Source organism: Jaculus jaculus, chromosome 10, assembly GCF_020740685.1.
Source record: "Jaculus jaculus isolate mJacJac1 chromosome 10, mJacJac1.mat.Y.cur, whole genome shotgun sequence".
NCBI lineage: Eukaryota > Metazoa > Chordata > Mammalia > Rodentia > Dipodidae > Jaculus > Jaculus jaculus.
In genome coordinates, this window is record NC_059111.1 from 83,044,227 (window position 1) to 83,063,911 (window position 19,685).

Sequence of the window (19,685 nt, forward strand, 5' to 3'; positions counted from 1 at the left end):
ACGAACTCCAGGGCTGGAGAGATGGCTTAGCAATGAAGGCACTTGCCAGCAAAGCTAAAGGGCCCAGGTTCAATTCCCCAGTACCCACATATAACCAGATGCACAAGGTGGCACATATGTTTAGAGTTCTTTTGCAATGCCTAGAGACCCAGGCATAGCCATTCTCTCTCCTTCCTCCACCCCCTGCCTCTTTCTCTCTTTCTCAAATGGTATGTCTGCTTTGGGGGAAACCAACTGCTCTCTAATTGGACTGGAAGCCCACTCTGTGGGAGGGAATACATGCTTGGTACTGAAAACCTAATCAAAAAGCCTATGGCAGGGAAGGTCATGAGCCTTAGGGGTATAAAGCCTGCTCTTGTCTGGATAAATGCATAGATTACTTACCAAATTGCCCTGAAAGCACTACACTTAATGTTCATATTCAGATATTAATGCTAATCTCACTTCTGGTTAGAGAAACTTCTCTTTTCAGATGGCAATGACCACCGGAATGACCCCCAAAGGCAACATACTTCTGAGAAGAAGGGATGGAGGAGTGGCCAGCACTGAAACATTTCACACCCTCCAAGGCTCAGGGTCCATTGCGGAAGAGATAGCAGAAAGAATGTAAGAGCCAAAGGAAGGGTACCACTCCTTACGTACAACTGTCGAGACAGAAATTGGCCTTGACATATATCCAAAGGACTCATCTCATTTCCTTAGAAGTATGTGCTCAACCATGTTTATTGCTGCTCAATTTATAATAGCTGGGAAATGGAACCAGCCTAGATGTCCCTCAACTGATGAGTGGGTAATGGAGATGTGGCACATTTATACAATGGAGTTCTACTCAGTGGTAAAGAAAAATGAAGTTATGAAATTTGCAGAAAAATGGATGGACTTGGAAAGGATTATACTAAGTGAGGTAACCCAGGCCCAGAAAGCCAAGTGCCACATGCTCTCTCTCATATGTGGATCCTAGCTACAGATAACTGGGCTTCTGCATGAGAATGAAAATACTTAATAGCAGAGGCCAGTAAGTTAAAAAGGAGACATAAAGGAAAGAGAAAGGAAGGGAGGAGGGTACTTAATAGGTTGATATTGTATATATGTAAGTACAATGATTGTTATGGGGAGGTAATATGATGGAGAATGGAATTTCAAAGGAGAAAGTTGCGGGGGGAGGGAGGGAATTAACACGGGATTTTTTTAAATCATGGAAAATGCTAATAAAAATAAAAAAAAAACCAGAAAGTAAAAAAAGAAAAAAGAAATTGGCCTTGATATCCAAGACCTCACAGTGCCCAGCAATACCCAACAAGACCCTCATAATTTGAGAAAAAGATGATGACATCAAATTAAAAGAGAGACTAATGGAGAGAGGGAGGGAATATTATAGAGAGCAGAGTTATGAAGGGGAAAGCAGGGGAGGGAACTGAAATACCATGGTTTGTCTGTAAGTATAGAAGTTGTCAAAAAATATATATAAAACATATAATTTATATATATATATATATATATATATATATATATATATATATATATATATGAAGTCTAATGGTTATGTGTAAACAGAAAACTAATGTGTAACACAATACACAGTGTTCATGGCTAAGGCTCTTTATTCGGGCTCAAGAAGGTAATGAAATGATTTCTTCCATTCCCTTTATTCAGATATGGTGGAAAATGGACATATCCACTCTATACCTAACTAGGACCCAAAAAGTTCCAGGCTTCTCCTTCACAGACAATTTTCCAGCTACCAGAGTGTCTAATTCTTCCACATGACATGACATAACATGAGATGACATGACACAAATAAGTCCTCTGCAGAGGATATTTATTGGGCGAATTATTTGTTCCATGCTAATGGATTACAAACTGCCAATCAACTGAGGAAGACAGGTAATAGGACTTTCTGAAGCTGTGGTCAAATGGACTTGATGGGAGTGAATGGCTCCTTTGAAAATTAATGGCACCAGCAACAACAGGGTGGTAACAGGTGCATAGCTGTTGACAAACATACTTCTTCATGTCAGTTTCCACTTCAAGAGCACTGAGCATCAGAGTTTGCTCATTCTGCTGGAGTGCCTGACTCTGCAGAACCAGATTCAGCAAAGAACCCCCTTCTGAGCCTGCAGCTCCTCCCCAGGATCCAGACTTCAGGCAGATGACTGTCATTATGCTGCCACCTTGCTCTGAGTTAGAAATCTGCAAACTAATGGCTTAGAAAGAGGTGGGCTTATCTCTGTATCCTTTTCAATTATTCACTGGACATAGAATGAAATTATTTTTTCTCACATCACAATTGAAATTAGTTTCTCTAAAAATTATATGATTAAAGTTAAATTTGTTTTCTGAAACCAAATTACAAAGGGAAGAAAAAACTGATTTTTCTCTTCCTTTTAAAAGAAGGTAGTTGGATTTAGTTCAGGATTAGGTTTCACTTTCATAAGAGATTCACCTGGTCACAGATAAATGCCAATGAATGCTTCATAAATTTCTTCAGGATGCTTACTACTTTATTTACAATTAAAAATGTCTGCTTAATCTTGACTTGATGTACCCCATTTTTTCCTCCCTTCAGTCAAGCAACTAACTTAACAGTTTTCTCTTTGCAGAGGTGCTTTTTTACAGCATTAACAAATTAGCAAAGTAGCTTTAATCATTTTGTATACTGGAAGCTTAATCCACATTTAAATAAAACACAAATTGGGTTCTTGTAGTTCCCTCCCCCTGCTTAATCTTTTCAGTATATTTGCATAATCCACCCATTGTCTTTCCTATTGTTTATTTCCATTAACCTGTGGGTGACACATTTTATGAATGGAATGTTACTGATCCCCAGATTACATTTAGCATTTCAGGGCTCTGAGGTCCCACTGGGTGTGTTCTGAATTAGCATTGGTGCATGATGTGTACATAATTCAGCACATTTAGTACCAGTAATCCTGAGTCAATAAAGTACAGAAAATAACTAAACAGAGGCTTAATTAATCTTTACAAAACAAGTTTTAAAAGAAGATGAATTGTCTTGTTCTGCCTTTTAGGATAAATATTTTGGGTTTTTACTACTCTGGCAGCTTTGCACCAGCAAAGCGAAGTGCAGAACACTCAATTATTGAACGAGATTCAACTTCATGTAGTTCCTAATGTGAATAAATGGAAGCCTGTCCTCCATTCTCACTTTGGTAAAGTCACAGATAAATGTGCCTACATCCTATCCTATGATAAATTCCTCTTTTTTAAAATTTGTTTGTTATCAAAGTTACATGTGGACATTGTCTTCTTTAAGGGAAGTGACTTTGTTTGTTCTACCTATCCCCATGTAATTTCTGTGATTTGGTAAAAGGGGGTGGGGAACTTCTAGTTGTTTCTTTTAGCTACTACATCCTACTAGGAAAAGAATTGCTCAGCATTGAGTTTAAGGGTATTGGGACTGAACCCAGGACTTCACATGTGATAAGCAACTAACTGCTCTATCATGAGCTACATCCCCACCTCTAAGTTTTATTTGCATGTATGATATATAATGAATAATCATATTTAAATGATAAAGCTTAAGTTCTCACATATGTATCTTCTTGTGAATGTACCATGACAAGCAAGGTTAATTTATGAACCCTGAACATTTCCTTCTACCCCAGTCGGTGACTGACTTTCTTTTAGATGAGATTGCATGTCTAGTCTAGAATTTCATGTAAGAGCATGTAGACCATATGCATTTTGTTGGTGTAATTTCTCTTCCTTGACATACTTATTTTGATATTTATCTATGTGGTTGGACATGTTAATAGGTCCTCTTGGGTTGAGAATGTAGCTCAGCTGGTAGAGTGCTTGCTTATCTATGCAAGAAGCCCTGGTTCTGATTCCTTGCACCAGATAATTGGGCATGATATTGCATGCCTATAATCCTAGACCTTGTAGGCGAAGAAAGGGAGATCAGGCTACATAGCAAGTTTGAGTCCAGCCTGGGCTATATGGACTCTATCTCAAAAACAAAACAAAATGAAAACAAAAGCATCCCTTCACACTGCTAAGCAGGTATCCCATTACTCAGACTATACTGCTAACCATTCCTTGTTAATGGTCATTTGGCTCATTTTTATTTTATTATGAAGAACGCTGGTATGGACAGTCATCTAAAAGTCTTTCGTAGACACAGGCTTTGATAGTTCTTGGAAAAATTCATTGCCTATATGTTTAGCATTTTTAAGGAACTGCTAAACTAGTTTCTAATTATGTTGCATTGATGCAGTCTTACCAACAGTTTTGGACAGTTCCAGTTTCCCCATATAGATAATAACATTTGTTTCTTTTGTTGATGTTTTGTATTTTAAATACAGGTCTGTAGTGGTACTTAACCCTAGGCTTTTTTAAAAGACAAAGTCTTAGTTCGTCCTTCAGACTGGCTATCCTGCTCCACCCTCTTAAGTACTAGGATTACAGACATATGCCACCATATAGTTCTCAATATAGTTTAAAGCTACATGTTCTACCAAGTAATAATGTTTAGCAATAATGTTGGGAAAAATTGTTTTTCAATTATACATCATCACTCAGATATCTGTCAAAACAAATTTAAAATTATTTTATTTTATTTATTTATTAATTTACGTTTTTTTATGAGGTAGGTTCTCACTTTAGCTCAGGCTGACTTGGAATTCACTATGTAGTCTCAGGGTGGCCTTGAACTCATAGTGATTCTTTCTCCTACCTCTGTGGGATTGTTTATTTTATTTATTTAAGACACACACACACACACACACACACACACACACACACACACACAGAGAGAGAGAGAGAGAGAGAGAGAGAGAGAGAGAGAGAGAGAGAGAGAGAGAGATTGGCAGATAGGGAATGAATGGGTATACCAAGGCCTTCAGGTACTATAAACAAACTCCAGTCACATGTGCCACCTTTTGCATCTGGCTTACATGGGTCCTGGGGAATCAAACCTGGATGTTTTTGAGAGAGGGGTACAGTTAGGGTAATTGGACCCCTGAAGGTGAAAAAGCACAGAAAAAGTTGGTACTTGCTAGAAATCTAAAATAATCTGATTTCTTATCTCTTGCCTAATGCCCCAGTCCTATTTTTCCACAGTTAGGACCCCTCCTGGGAGGGAGGTCTTTCAAAGGACTTAAGCATTGTGGTAGGTCAAGTTCAGCCCCTGGAAGGTGGTGCTAGAGCTAATCTCTTTCTGAGACAGGGGTCCTTCTCTTTCACCTGAGCCAGAAGACAACCCACCACTAAAAGGTTATAAATACCTTTGCAAGGGAAGGCAGGCTCTCTGACCACTTGGGGACTTCCAGCTGTGGGTGAGTTTTTCCCTTGGCTGGGCCTGGCCTGCTTGGAGGGGCCCCTAGCCCTTACTCTCTGCATGGGTTCTTTATCCCCTCCAGCTTCCCACATGGCAGGAGGTCTTTGAACTTTCTTTTCTCTTTTCTTTCCATGCTTTTATCCCCAGGCCCTCCATGTGGGATCTCTAGCCAAGTGGGTACCTTTCCTTGGCTCTACTTCCCTCAATAAATATAATAATTTAACAATTATGCCTCTCAGTTTTCTTTTTTCTTCAATTCCTTGATTAAAATTAGAAATGAACCTAAGGTTTGGGATTCAAGAACTTTCCTGGACCCTTAGCACCCCTTTACACTTTGCCTTTGCAGGCAAACGCCTTAACCACTAAGCCATCTCTCCAGCCCAAAACAAATTTTCATTGGGTGGTTTCATTTACTATAATTAAGCTTTACATCTTTTTGTACTTCCAATAAAAATATTTTATAAGATATGCCTTGTATAAACATTTCTCCTCATCCTGTGACTGTATTGGGAATATCAAAAGATCTTAATTTTGAGGATTTTCATGGCAACAATTTCCTATTGGTAAATCACAACTTTGGTGTTTAAGAATCTTTGCTTAGCTCACGGACTCAGACATCTTTTACATTTTCTAGGCTTTTTTTTTTAAGTTTTATTTTTTAATTTTTATTTACTTGAGAGAGAAAGAGGCAGATACAGAGAATGGGCATGTCAGGGCCTCCTGCTGCTGCAAAGGAACTCCAGACACACCTTGTGCATGTGGCCTACATGGGTCATGAAGAACTGAACCTGGGTTCTTGGGCTTTGCAGGCCTTAACCACTAAGACATTTCTCCAGCCCTAGGCTAACATTTTGAGTTAACTTTAATATCAGGTATGGATATGTATTGAGGCGAACAGTTTTTATTTTTGATATGCAGTAGTCAAGAACCATTTGTTAAAATGACTAAGCATGCTTTTCAAATTACCTTTGTATATTCATTGAAAATCAATAGTCCATATGTGTGAGAGTTGATTCCTGGACTTTTGGATATACACCACTAATGATTAAAACTTTAAACATCTTGAAAATAGGCAGTATTAGCATTCTAATATTGTGCTCTTAAAAAGAAGGTATTTTAGAGCTGGGGAGATGGCTTAGCAATTAAGGCGTTTGCCTATGAAGCCAAAGGACACAGGTTTGATTCCCCAGGACCCACATAAGCAAGATGCACAAGGGGCACATGTGTCTGGAGTTCATTTGCAGTGGCTACAGACCCCGGTGTGCCCATTCTCTCTCTGTCTCTCTCTGTTTACAAATAAATAAATAAATAGATAAAATTTAAAAAACAAAGGTATTTAAAAAAAATTTTTTTTTCCAAGGTAGGGGTCTCACTCTAGCCCAAGGTGACCAGGAATTCACTATGGAGTCCCATGGTGGCCTCGAATTTATGGCAATCCTACCTCTGCCTCCGGAGTGCTGGGATTAAAGGCATGCCTCACCATGCCTGGCATAAAAAGAAGGTATTTTAAATAATGTATGCAATTGCATATAAATGTTAGAATCAGATTATCTTGCAAAATTCTACTATGTTTAAAAAAATATTTGTATTTATTTTTTTATTATTTTATTATTTTTTTTTTTTTTGGTTTTTCGAGGTAGGGTCTCACTCTAGCCCAGGCTGACCTGGAATTCACTATGGTGTCTCAGGGTGGCCTCGAACTCACGGTGACCCTCCTACCTCTGCCTCCCAAGTGCTGGGATTAAAGGCGTGTGCCACCATGCCCGGCAAATATTTGTATTTATTTACTTGCAAGGGAGAGACTAAAAGAGCAAGAGAGAGTGAGAGCAAGAGAGAGAGAGAATGAATAAGAATAGCCTTGCTGTTGTAAACCAACTCCAGATGATATGAGCCACTCTGTATATCTGGCTTTACATATATACTGGGGAATCAAACACAGGCCATACATAAAGGCAAGTACCTTTAACACTGAGCCATTTCCCCAGCTTCTACTAGGATTTTGACTACAGTAGGATCTTAAGCTTTTAGGTTTGTACTCTCCTTTGCTTTAATGATTTCTAAAATTCCTCACAGGAAAGTAGGAAGCATGTATCTGTCTTATGAGTCTATCAGTGCAATAGGATTGATTGTTACACTTCAGTTTCAGGAGAAACTGCATATGATATTGTATATATAAGCAAATTGATATTTATATTCTTTTTAAAAAATATTTTATTTATTTATTTAAGAGAGAGAAAGAAACAGAGAGAGAGAGAGAGAGAGAGAGAGAGAGAGAGAGGGAGGGAGGGAGAGGGAGGGAGAATATGGGCATGCCAGGGCCTCCGGCCCATTGCAAACAAAATCCAGATGCATTCACCTCCTTCTGCATCTGGCTGATGTAGGCCCTGGGGAGTCGAACTGGGATCCTTTTGCTTTGAAGGCAAATGCCTTAACTGCTAAGCCATCTCTCCAACCCCAATATTTATATTCTTATTTAAGGTGTACCTATTTTTAGAAACTCACTTATTACAAAATGTCCTTTTAGATTCTATAGGATTTTCTTCCTACAATGCAAACATTAAGTTTTGGTTTCTACCTTTCTAGACTAGAAGCATTTATTTCATTTTCTCTAATTTAATGTGATGGCTAGAACATTCATCACTATCCTGAATAGAAAATATGAGTGTAAACACTTTTTATTTTGGTGGGAAACAATTTTTCTACATGCATGAATAATTCAGCAGGATGTTAGTAAATTCTACTTTGTTAGTGGCTCAACATATGAATATTTTAATACTTTTGACCTCTCTTAAATAACATAGCCAAATTATTTCAGATCTTTTTGATTCTTGGTTTTCATCCTCACTAGGCCATTTTTACTTTAGGTGTAATATTTTCCCACTGCTAGGGCAAAACTCTGTCAGTGCTTAATCTGATGCCAGTGCACTTGAGTTTTCTTTTCCAGGTGATAGAAACAAAACTGCTCCTGGCCTTCTTTAAGCACTAATGTTTCCCTTGAAATCCTTTCATGTGGTTCTTTGCCAGACTCGGGAGAGTTTCCCACTGATAGGCAACGGCTAATATTCAGCTGGAGACTCCAGGGGATGCTCTGCAGATTCTTGAAGCTCCTGTCTCTCTTCTCTTGCTCCCTCCCCCCAGTCTTTGTCCTTTAGAACTCTGACATACAGTTTCTGGCTGCCTTGGCCTTTTCTGGACTCTCAGCTCTGTCTCTTCAAGCCTAGGAGTGGCAAGCACTCCTCTCCGTCTTCCTCTTCTGATAGGAGCCTGCACAACTAACAGCTGAACCCATTTGCTTGCCAATTCTCAGGAGCCATGGCTACTCATTAACTTGTCCATTTTTTTTTTTATTTTGGCTTCTGCATATTTTATTAAACTCCATTGACTTTGATTTTAGACCACATATTTAATTTGCCTGTTATTTGACCAGAGAAGAGAACTTAGTCCATAAAATTAAGTGCTACTCTTCTAGAAGATGTAGATGTTTTCATATGTTCATTGACCTCTATCTTATTTATTTATTTTTTATTAATTAGTTTTGTACTCAGCTAATACAGTCAATTTGGTACCATTATTAGGCTCATCCATGTCCTAACCCTCTCCCCCTGGCCCCTCCTTGTTGAGGTATATGGGTCATGCATACTGGAGTTAGCCCACAGTTATGGGTAGGATAAATGTCTCTGCATATAATGATCCAACATGTGGCTCTGACATTCTTTCTGCCCCCTCTTCTACAAAATTTCCCTGAGCCATGTTGGGTTCATTTTGGTCTGCTTCAGTGATGAGGTGTTGGGGGCCTCTGGATATCTGATTTGGTAGGAATTGATTTTTTTCTGTGTTCATCTCCTTCACCCTTGTGCTGGTACCCAGTTCACCAAGAAAACAGCACCCTTGCTTGTTTTGCCAATTGTCCTTAGTTTCAGCCAGGGCCCTTTTAAGGTATGATAGGGTGGCTATCTCCTTAGGATCTACATCTATCTGAAAAAGAGAAGCAGATTCTCCAATGGAGAGTAAGTTAGCACTAGACAAATGAGATAACCCTTACTTTTTTTTATAGAGAATTTAATAGGTGTAGGCCCTCTTGTAGCCCACGAATGGTGGTACCTTGATAATGGAGAGCAGGCTTATGTTTGGATATGGTTCTGACTTGTTTCCCAGGTCCAGCTATGGGTCCTGTACCACTGAGGGGATCAGTTAGCCTAATCAAGTGCAGTTGGTTCCCCACCATGGCTGTATGCCACTATTGCACTTGTGTGAGCATCATGACAGGTTATTTGCTGCTAAGTAAGTTAGACCATGAGTTGCTTGGACAGATATTGGTCATTTTCCCCCAGTCACCCATGTAGCACCTTCTGGCACTAGATGCATTGACTATCTGGGGACTGACTGTCTTCCAGCTTCCAGCCATGGCATTCCATTTTATGTGTCAACCACATAAGGTGTCTTCAGCAGTAGAGCTTATCACTAACCTTTGGTGGGTCATCAAGTACTCTGACAGAAATCTGTCATTCTTTTAGGAAACCATGTAGGTCTCTCTGATCAAAGGCTCATTGTGGATGATAGCCACATGCTGGTACTGGGAGTTATAGGTCAGTGCCCATTAAGGAAAGGAAGAAAAAGGTAACCAATATGAAAGACTTAGATAGAAGAGAGTGAGAGGTGGGGGGGAGAAGCTGTAGAAGATTAAGGTCAGTCTTCATCATACCCTCTCCAGTGTCTTGTGGCTCAGGTGTTCCCTCTAAGGGCTTGGTGAAGGTTTCACCATTTTTCTCCCTTTTAGGATGTAGAATTTTATGTTATCATTGCTGTTTATTTTGCACTAGTTTTTAATTGTTTCAGATAAGTGGAAATTGCATTTCTTCATTTTTATCCGTTTTCTCCATTCAGTATTTATATAATACAAATTGTGTAAATATTGCAGATAATGGATATATAGTATGTGCTTTTTTACATTCTACCCCCTGCTTAGTGTTTTGATTATAATATTCAATTATTTATTTATTTTTTTGGTTTTTTGAGGTAGGGTCTCACTCTAGTCCAGGCTGACCTGGAACTCACTATGTAGTCTCAGGGTGGCCTCGAACTGACAGCGATCCACCTAAGTCTGCCTCCCAAGTGCTGGGATTAAAGGCATGCGCCACCACGCCAGGCCTTCAATTTTGTTTTTGGTATACTTTCAAAAATTTAAAAAATTGGAAATGAATTTTAAACTTCAATACAACTGACAGAATGTAAGTAATACAACTCCAGACTCTTTTCTAATGTCTCTTTTCAACAACTAATATATTCCATTATCTTCATCTTCTTGAGAGTATGATGACCTGGTCCAAAGAGAAGGACTTGCCATCCAAGCACCTCTGTTGATGGAGGCTTTATATGATATTTTCCATATGGCATTTTAGTTCCTGAGTTATTGCCCACCCAAGAGATGAGAAAGACACTCAAAACTTCCCAAACCTTGATGATCTAAGAGGCCACTAGCTAAGGAGAAGCCACTTACAATATGCTTTGAAGATGCAAGCTTCTATGGTTACCATTTGTGGAGGCAACAAGTATATGAGTTAGAGGCATATGAATCTCAAGTCCCAGAATAAATGTTTATTTAATTTATATAGTAGTGGTAGAGTGTTTGTGTAGAATATGCAAAGCCCTGAGTTCAGTCCTCTATATGGACAAAAAATGGCATTATTAATAACTTTATTATTATTATTATTTTTTTTTTTTGGTTTATCAAGGTAGGGTCTTGCTCTGGCCCAGGTTGACCTGAAATTCACTATGTAGTCTCAGGCTGGCCTTCAACTCACAATAATCCTCCTACCTCTACCTCCTAAGAGTGCTGGGATTGAAGGTGTGTCCCACCATGCCCAGCTATAATATTACAGAATTTATTTAGATTGACTTCTATTCTGAAAAAGGATGTTAACAACATGTAAGGCAAAATAAATTAGATGTAAATGAAGAACTTCTGATTAAAGGGATGAATGAAAGAAAAATGAGAAGACAGACAGTACCTTTGATACACATCTAGCCCAGTATTCTCATAGAGTCCAATTAAAACAATAGAAGACATGTTGCTTCTGATAAATAAATAAATATAGAAGGACAAGACTGAAAAAAGAAGATATGGCAAAGAAAAAAACAGAAAATTATAGGTGGATAGATGGAATCTGATGAAGCCAGGAAAAATGAATCATAGATTGGGATTTCAGGACTATAGCACTGGGCCTGGATGAGACTGTTTTTAGCTTGTTAGCAGTAGTTAATAAGTTATATTGTTTCTTTTAACACAAGAAGCCAAGGAAGGTAGCTTACAAGAATCATTACAATAGTACTAAATGAAATTTTTTCCCAAATTTGTCTAAAAAGTCACTTAAAATTTCTTCTACTACATTGTTGGACCTTTTCTTTTTTCTTTCTTTTTTGTTTTTTTTTTTTTTGTTTTTTTTGAGATAGGGTCTCAATCTAGCCCAGGCTGACCTGGAATTCACTATGTAGTCTCAGGGTGGCCTCGAACTCATGGTGATCCTCCTACCTCTGCCTCCCAAGTGCTGGGATTAAAGGCGTGCGCCACCACGCCCAGCTTGACCTTTTCTTTTTTCAATTACTCTTCCATAGAGTAGGAAAATATAGCTTACAGAATTTATACAACACTACCAACATCCAAAAGAATGGTGAAATGATAAAGTCTAGGCCAGTGAATTTTTTTTTTTTTTTTTTTTTTTTGAGGTAGTGTCTCACTCTAGCCCAGGTTGACCTGGAATTCACTATGGAGTCTCAAGGTGGCCTCGAACTCACAGTGATCCTCCTACCTCTGCCTCCTGAGAGCTGGGATTAAAGGCGTGCACCACCACACTCGGCTAGGCCAGTGAATTTTATTCATTGTCTTCAGAACACCAAGCAAATAAAAGTCAAAGAGAACTGTAAAGGATAGCTTTAGAGAAATTATCCAAAGAGGATGGCCATGTAGGAGAAACTTTTAAGGAAATTGATACAATATATGATGTGGGAAGCTCTCTGCTTCCAACTCTATAATTCTTAATGGGGGTGCAGTGTGGGGGACAGAACATCTCTAGAGAGATGGCTCTGGCTGGCCCAACCCTATCATGATGATCCTACTGAAAGATCAGTGACTGAGACATCCAGCCTACAGACTTCCTCTGGCTATTGATTTTGTTTCACAGCCTAGAGTATGGCCTGTGAGGACAAGAGATGTGAATGAGTTGAGTAGGTATTTATTTCTGTTGTCTTCATGGTCTGAAGAAAACAAAGACAGCTTTTGTGCCTGCCTTTGAACACTAGAAAGTATGAATGTGAGAGAAAGAAATCCTGCAGTCTTGATGTTCCTAAGAGTGAGGCTATCCCATGAAAGAGGATAATAAGTAAGACTATTCAAATTGCCCCATCTGGGAACTTTACACAAATATACATCAAAACTTATCTATGATTATGCCAGTTTAAGTATTTTTGTTAATTGTAGCTGAAATCAGTGATAGAATAAGCCAGGGATATAGCCAGCAATTGATATGTGCAGATATTCAATTGGATGATGTCTTTCCTAGCTATTGTACCAGTGGGAAAATCACACTGATTTTCATTAAAAGATACTTTAACACATCTAAAGGACATGTTTTCTAAACAAACTAAGAGACTACTAACAACAATAGTGAATGCAAAAGCTGATCTCTGCAGATACAAAACCTTTATGACATTTTGTTGGTAAACAAAAATAATTTAGGCAGATAGTTAAATCTTTGTAAAATGAATGCATTTATTCTTTTGGAACAGTGATTCCTTATTTAAGTTGATTTCATGATTGGAATAATACTCGCATGTGTGACCAGCACTAAATGACAGCCTCTACCACCGCCAGTGAAGATCTTCCCCCATTTACTCATCTGGAGGTGGTGGAACAAGCTTTAGCTGAAAATCACTGAAACAGGGGAGTACATGAACACACACACACACACACACACACACACACACACACACACACACACACACAGAGATAGAGAGAGAGAGAGAGAGAGAGAGAGAGAGAGAATTTTTTTGGTATCATTTTAAAGTCATTCTAAGCTCCTTTTAGATAAGAACATGGAGGTTCAGAGGGGTCACACATACGATACTCATGTGATAAATTACAGTTTGGAGGAGGTATATTCACAGGATTGATCAATCAATTCACATGAATGATTACAAATCATAAGAAAAACACAGCAGGCATTCTATAGGACAGAAGTAATTGATGTGGCAATACTGTGTAGTCTAATAATAATTGCGGCAATAAGAAAAATTATAAAGCCACGTTTGTTTTAGGCTATAAAAATAAGAGAAGCAGCAATATGTATATCTCTCACACTAACAATGTTCCTTAGTATTAATAGGTTTTTTTTCCTTCACCAGATAATGTGGCTTGAGTTTTCACAGATCTGTGACTAAAGATACAACTAACAACTTAAACAGTTTATTTATTAACAATATTCTAAGAGACAGTGAAGAGGGAAAAAAAAATATGTAACTGCTTCAGAACAGTGATGAACTAATGAAGAAATGCTCATCATGGAGGTGACATGGGAAAATCTTGCCCGGTAGTACAAAGGGAAGAAGGAATGATCACCAGAGCTAGAGAAAAAAAGCAAAAGCAAAAGGCAAGTAAGAGCTATGCTGGAACAAATACTGCATTAGGACTGACTGTGGAAAGGAGCAGAGGCAACTGAATGGCAAGCTGGGGAAGAGACCACAGGTAGAAGACTTGACTATACACTGTAGGCAAGGGGAGGCCACTGATGATTCCTGACCATGGCAGGAAGATACAGAGAAGATGTATAGGGGTGGACAGTGGAGAGGTGGAAAAGCAGGTATTGAACAGAACACCCACCTGAAGTGGCTGATCTGGTTTTCCAACAGGGAAGAAAGTCTCTCTTTTATCTCCTCAAACCTCTCTTTTTCTTCTACTGAAACAGTTCCAATTCCATCAGGCCTGGGGAAAAAGTACATAGAATCAATAACTTATATTGATAACATATTTACCTTGGTATATTTTATAAAATTGCTTCATCCCTAACTCTAAATAAGGCATAGTGGCCTTAGTTGTATTTACAATGGAAATTTATTGGAGATAATTGTAGTCATTTGCTTCACTGTTAGTAGACCTAAGAATGAATGGAATGGATTTATTCTCTTTTAGACAGCCTTCAAGGTAAAAGATGACAATTAATATTTCCCAGATATACAGAAAACAATAAGTAGTCCTTGAGAATGGCAGTGAAAGTGGTCTGTAGTGGAACCAAACATCTGACCAATTAAATGAATAATCCCTGAATGGAATGATTACTAAAAGTACTAAAGACAAGCTGAAATATCTTAACTGCTTCTATTCCAAATAAAAATCAACCAAACATGACACTAGATATTCAATTATAATATCTAAAGAACAGAAATTTAGATAAATATGTGGGCATGTAATAGAATAAAAATCTATAGTTAAAGACTATGTTTCTTTTAAAGATATGTGTTTAATAAAATATTCCTACAGAATCTATAAGAATTGTCATTAAGATTTTAAAAGTAGGTAGGAAGTTTGAGATGATGTGTTAAGATAAGAATATAAAATAACAGCAAGGATAAGAATTTATTCTTTATTCATTTAAGGGTCTGGTTGCATAGCATTCATGTTAAATTTTGAGCACATAGATTTAAATTATGTTAACAAGAGAGAGGAAAACACAGTAATCCTGTATTCACTTTAAACCACTTTTGTACTTTAATAAAGAAATGAGGGGTTTTTTTGTACATGATAATTAACAACAGGCATGACCCCCAATTAATTTCTTTCTTTAAGGACTATTTTAATCTCTAAAGATATACATTTATCATTCCAAAGTAGTATTATTAATGCTTATAAACACTTAGAAATAAGGATTATTAACAGCAAAGAAAAATACTTGATATCACTTTGTTAATGAGATTTTAATTTGATGTTTCCCATTTTGTATATTTAAACATATATGTATGCCTGTGTACATTGTGCAAGCATATGTGGTTGATGCTTGTTAACTAGTCAATTAGGACAAAAGCAATTAATTTTAAAGTTATACCTGAACCATACTGACATAATGGCCTTTTATCCACATCTAAACATCACTTAAACATGTGGACTTTTTCTAATATAAAGTAACTTGTTACATCAGAGACTTACATGATATTGGAATTTATTCTTTGCAAACATTTCTTACAATTATAATGCATTTATAAACATGGAAATACCAGTCATTTAGAACCATATAAATTACATCTATCCTATCAGAACACACTTCGAAAATTACAGAAAAGACAAGATCTTTCAAATAATTTTATGAAGTCTAACATATAAGCTGTAAGTAAACAATCAGTTTATCTCCATTTTACATTAAACTGATAATACGTTTTCTAACACTGTTTTGAAATTAGCTCTCACTGAGCAAATGTTAACATAAAATCCAGACTGTCATCTCCAAGTAAGCACTGACAATGACAACAAAAATTTACAGGGCTGGAGAGATGGCTTAGCGGTTAAGTGCTTGCCTGTGAAGCCTAAGGATCCTGGTTCGAGGCTTGATACCCCAGGATCCACGTAAGCCAGATGCACAAGGTGGCACATGCATCTGGAGTTCGTTTGCAGTGGCTGGAGGCCCTGGCATGCCCATTATCTCTCCCTCTGTTTGTCTGTCACTCTCAAATAAATAAATAAAAATAAACAATAAAATAAAAAAAATCATCTGACAGTTCCACATCAATTATTAACCTGGAAATTTAAGTTCTCAGAGACAACTATATCTAAGTTATGTTATTACACAGATAGCAGCAAGAACTCATACCATACATTCATTGCAGGGTGCTTCCGTATACATACAAATTTGGTAAAAGAGCAAGGAACCTTTTCTGATGACTGACATGAACCTTTGGCTTGGTTCTCTGACAGATGCCATATGGGGAGATTTGAGTGACAATTCCTGTTTGAACTGACAAATGAGATCATGATCTACAGTGACAGAGCACTGCCTACCTGACAGGATGGAACAGGTGATGAGAAGTGAGAAAGGCAAGTCAGGGGAAGCTCCTCAGGGTTAAGCTTCAAGGAGACAAACTCTGGTGCACACAGTGAAAGGCTGTCAGTTTACCAAGTTTACTACTAACAGGCACATGTCTGACAGGTCAAATACATGTAACGACTTGGACTTCATGCTCATGTCCTTATCTTAGTGTATTAGGCAAAGTTGGCACAAAGTATCAGGTATATGAAATGCCCTGATAACTTAGGTTAGCATTAATGGTAGCTTTGCTGGAAAGAAGCCTGAAGGCAATAGTTTCTTCTACAATGTCCTCAACATGGTTCTTGTCACTGTAGAATATAAACATTGAAATAAATGATAGCCACCAATATGCACAAGGCACCATGCTAGCTGTTTCCTATGTAGACTAACAGAGTGCCCGTAACAGTCCTGTCTGCAGTTTCTAGGAGAGGAGGCTACCTAGGTTCATATTTCAAGTCATATACCTGAAAATGCAAAAAACCTGGACTTGAACCTTGCTGTCTTATATTCTCAAACTAGTGATCTTAGTGCCTATGTCTTACTTATTTCCCTTTATATTTTCACAAAAAAAGAAAGATGACTTAGAAACCCTACCAAACCATGGAAGCTATATCTGAGAAGCAGTAGTGCAGGAAGAATTTTAAATATGCTTACATATATCAGATATTTCTTACATGACTTATGTAAGGTAGAAAGTTTCAAACCAGCAAATTTAAATGCAATGCTTATCACTGTGTCAGCTGAAAGGACATTAACAAGAGAAATCTGAAACTTGCTTCTTTACATATTATGAACTATGTATACAAGCAACTTTCACAGAAACTTAAGCCAGCTACATTTTAATAGTGAGTTTTAGGAGACTTAGAGTACTAGAGATTTAAAAATTGTAGTTGTGTCTGTTCTACCTCTAAAACACATCTAGAACTTGGCCACCTTCACCAGTTCCTCACTACTCCTGTGTGCCAGGAATCACCAGCTTCCCTTGAGTACCCCTGCAGCCACCTTGGGTTGGTCTTCCTCTTCCAGTCCTATCTTTGTCAAACACCCCCAAACATTAATGTGAGTGCCTTCAAGTATAGGACATAGTACAGTTTTCCTTCATTCACAACACTGCAACAAGAGCTTGAGAGATGGCTTAGCAGTCAAGGCATTTGCCTGTGAAGCCTAAGGACCCAGGTTCAATTCTCCAGTACCCATGTAAGCCAGATGTACAAGGTGGCACATGATCTAGAGTTTGTTTGCAGTGGCTAGAGGCCTTGACATACCCATTCTGTCTATCTACTACTTTCTCTCTCTCAAAATAAATAAAATAAAATAATTAAGAAAAGCAACAATCTACCCTGCCCCTGCTATAGTGATGCAATGTACAAGGCAAACCCAAAGATTTTACAATGCTCCACAAGACCTTATGTGTTCAAGATCTTCTTCCTACCCTTCCTTTATGACCTCATCTATTCCCTCTTGATTTGTCTGTCCACTTCCCCCTCCTTGCTAGGCTTCTGAGAGGCAGTTGCATGGCCCAACATTAGGACCTTTGCCTGTGCTGCCTCCTCTTGCTGCGAGCTCTGCCCCTAGATAGATATACACTGTGTGCTCTCTCCTCTCTCTGCTTCCTACTTAAAGATTAAAGATCAGTGAGGTAATCTCTAACCACACTTTGTGAACGTGCAGTTTCCCATTCTCACAGCCCTTTCCCTTCTTTCCCATGTTTTATTGCTGGTCATTGTATATGTAGCTACTATGCAACATGGCATATTTAATTATTTATTATTTTCCTCTTCTGTGTTGTGTTTGTGCCATCTAGAACAATGGTTGACACCATTGCATTGTTCAAAGCAAATATGTAAAGGGAAAATGATTATCATATAGAATATAAAAAATATCAGTTATATAAGATTATGAGAATTCATTACTTAGTAATATGACATAGTACTATTATTTCTTATTAATAGTAATAGTACATAGATTATTTGGAACATTTGTATAACAGTATACAGGATAGGAAATTTTGTGGAAAATACACAAAAGACAGCATATACTTAGTAGAAAATCTTTAGTGTTTAGTTGTCATTTTAGTTACGAGCAAATTAATTTAATTCTCTAGAATAAAAGGAAAAATAACAATGTTTCTTTGACATGGATAAAAGGACTATGCTAAAATGTGGTTACTTAAACATGTAATGTGAATGATAAATTTTCTAGCTTGAATGAAAATGTGGGTAAACTCTGTGACTGATAACTCAATATTAAAGTGGTTATAATTAGAAGAAAGGTATTCCCATGTATCAAGTTTTAATATTCTCATGTTTTCTTAGAGTTTATAGTTAATAAAGTTATATTTCAATAAAAACTGAGCACTATGTGAAAGAAGGTTAAACATGAACAAATTATAAAATATGTATTAAAGGATATATTTCTTTTAACTACAGATGAAATCAAACAAATTATGCTAGGGAGTTAATTCTGATATTAGTAAACAATGGAGTGGTGAATACAGTTGGGTAATTGTGTCTTTGTTTTTAAAAAAATATTTTTATTTATATGTAATCAGGTGAAAAAGAGACATGAAGGGAATGATAATGAAAGAAAATGGGTGTGCCAGGGCCTCTCATTGCTGCAAATGAACTGCAGATTCATGCACCACTTTGTACATCTGTCTTTATGTGGGTACTGGGACACTGAACTGAGTTCATCAGACTTTTCAAACAAGTGCCTTTAACTGCTGAGCCATATCTCCAGCCCTCAGATTCTTAAAAGAGAGAACTCATTAAATAGTACCTTCTGCCACTGATGCACTTAGGTATCTATGTGCCATGTTCTTTATTTTTCAGAGAAGCTACCACATGCATATATGAATGTATGCATACTCCTATTCATTAGCCAAATAATTTATGAGGGCTGTATAATAATTTTTTAATCCTTTTTGAACTAAAGAATTCTTGATTAAGGCATTAAAGATAAAAAAAAATTCTTTGTATGTAATGGAAATCTCATCTTGATTACCAGATTTTTGAGTGATAAATGTAACATAACATTTAAATTGAAAAAGGAGTGTTTTGAAAGGAAACTCATGAAAAAGAGAGAAAGCATTATTATTAATGTATTTTCTAGCATCTCTGATAGTTTCTGGGATAGAAGAGGTAAGAAATTAGATTCTTCAGAGTGAAAAGATAATTACTCTCTAGTTTAAGAAAGACCTAAGAAAAAATGGGACAAAAGTAGGTTGCACATTAGGCATTTGTGCAGAAAAGATAATACTAATGAGGATTCTGCTTAAATATGCAGATAGGGGTTAAAGTCATAGCTTCACTTATTGTATC

At 37.5% G+C, this 19,685-nt stretch overlaps 1 protein-coding gene across 20 annotated transcripts in view; it reads right to left on the reverse strand.

The window, feature by feature from the left end:
* Cadps2 (calcium dependent secretion activator 2) overlaps positions 1-19,685 on the reverse strand; it is a 586,012-nt gene that overhangs the window by 132,378 nt on the left and 433,949 nt on the right. For all 20 annotated transcript variants that reach the window (XM_004658596.2, XM_004658595.3, XM_004658593.2 and 17 more), the window contains one exon: positions 14,172-14,273. In XM_004658596.2, coding sequence (XP_004658653.1) covers positions 14,172-14,273 — 102 coding nt within the window. The remainder of the gene's footprint in view (positions 1-14,171; positions 14,274-19,685) is intronic.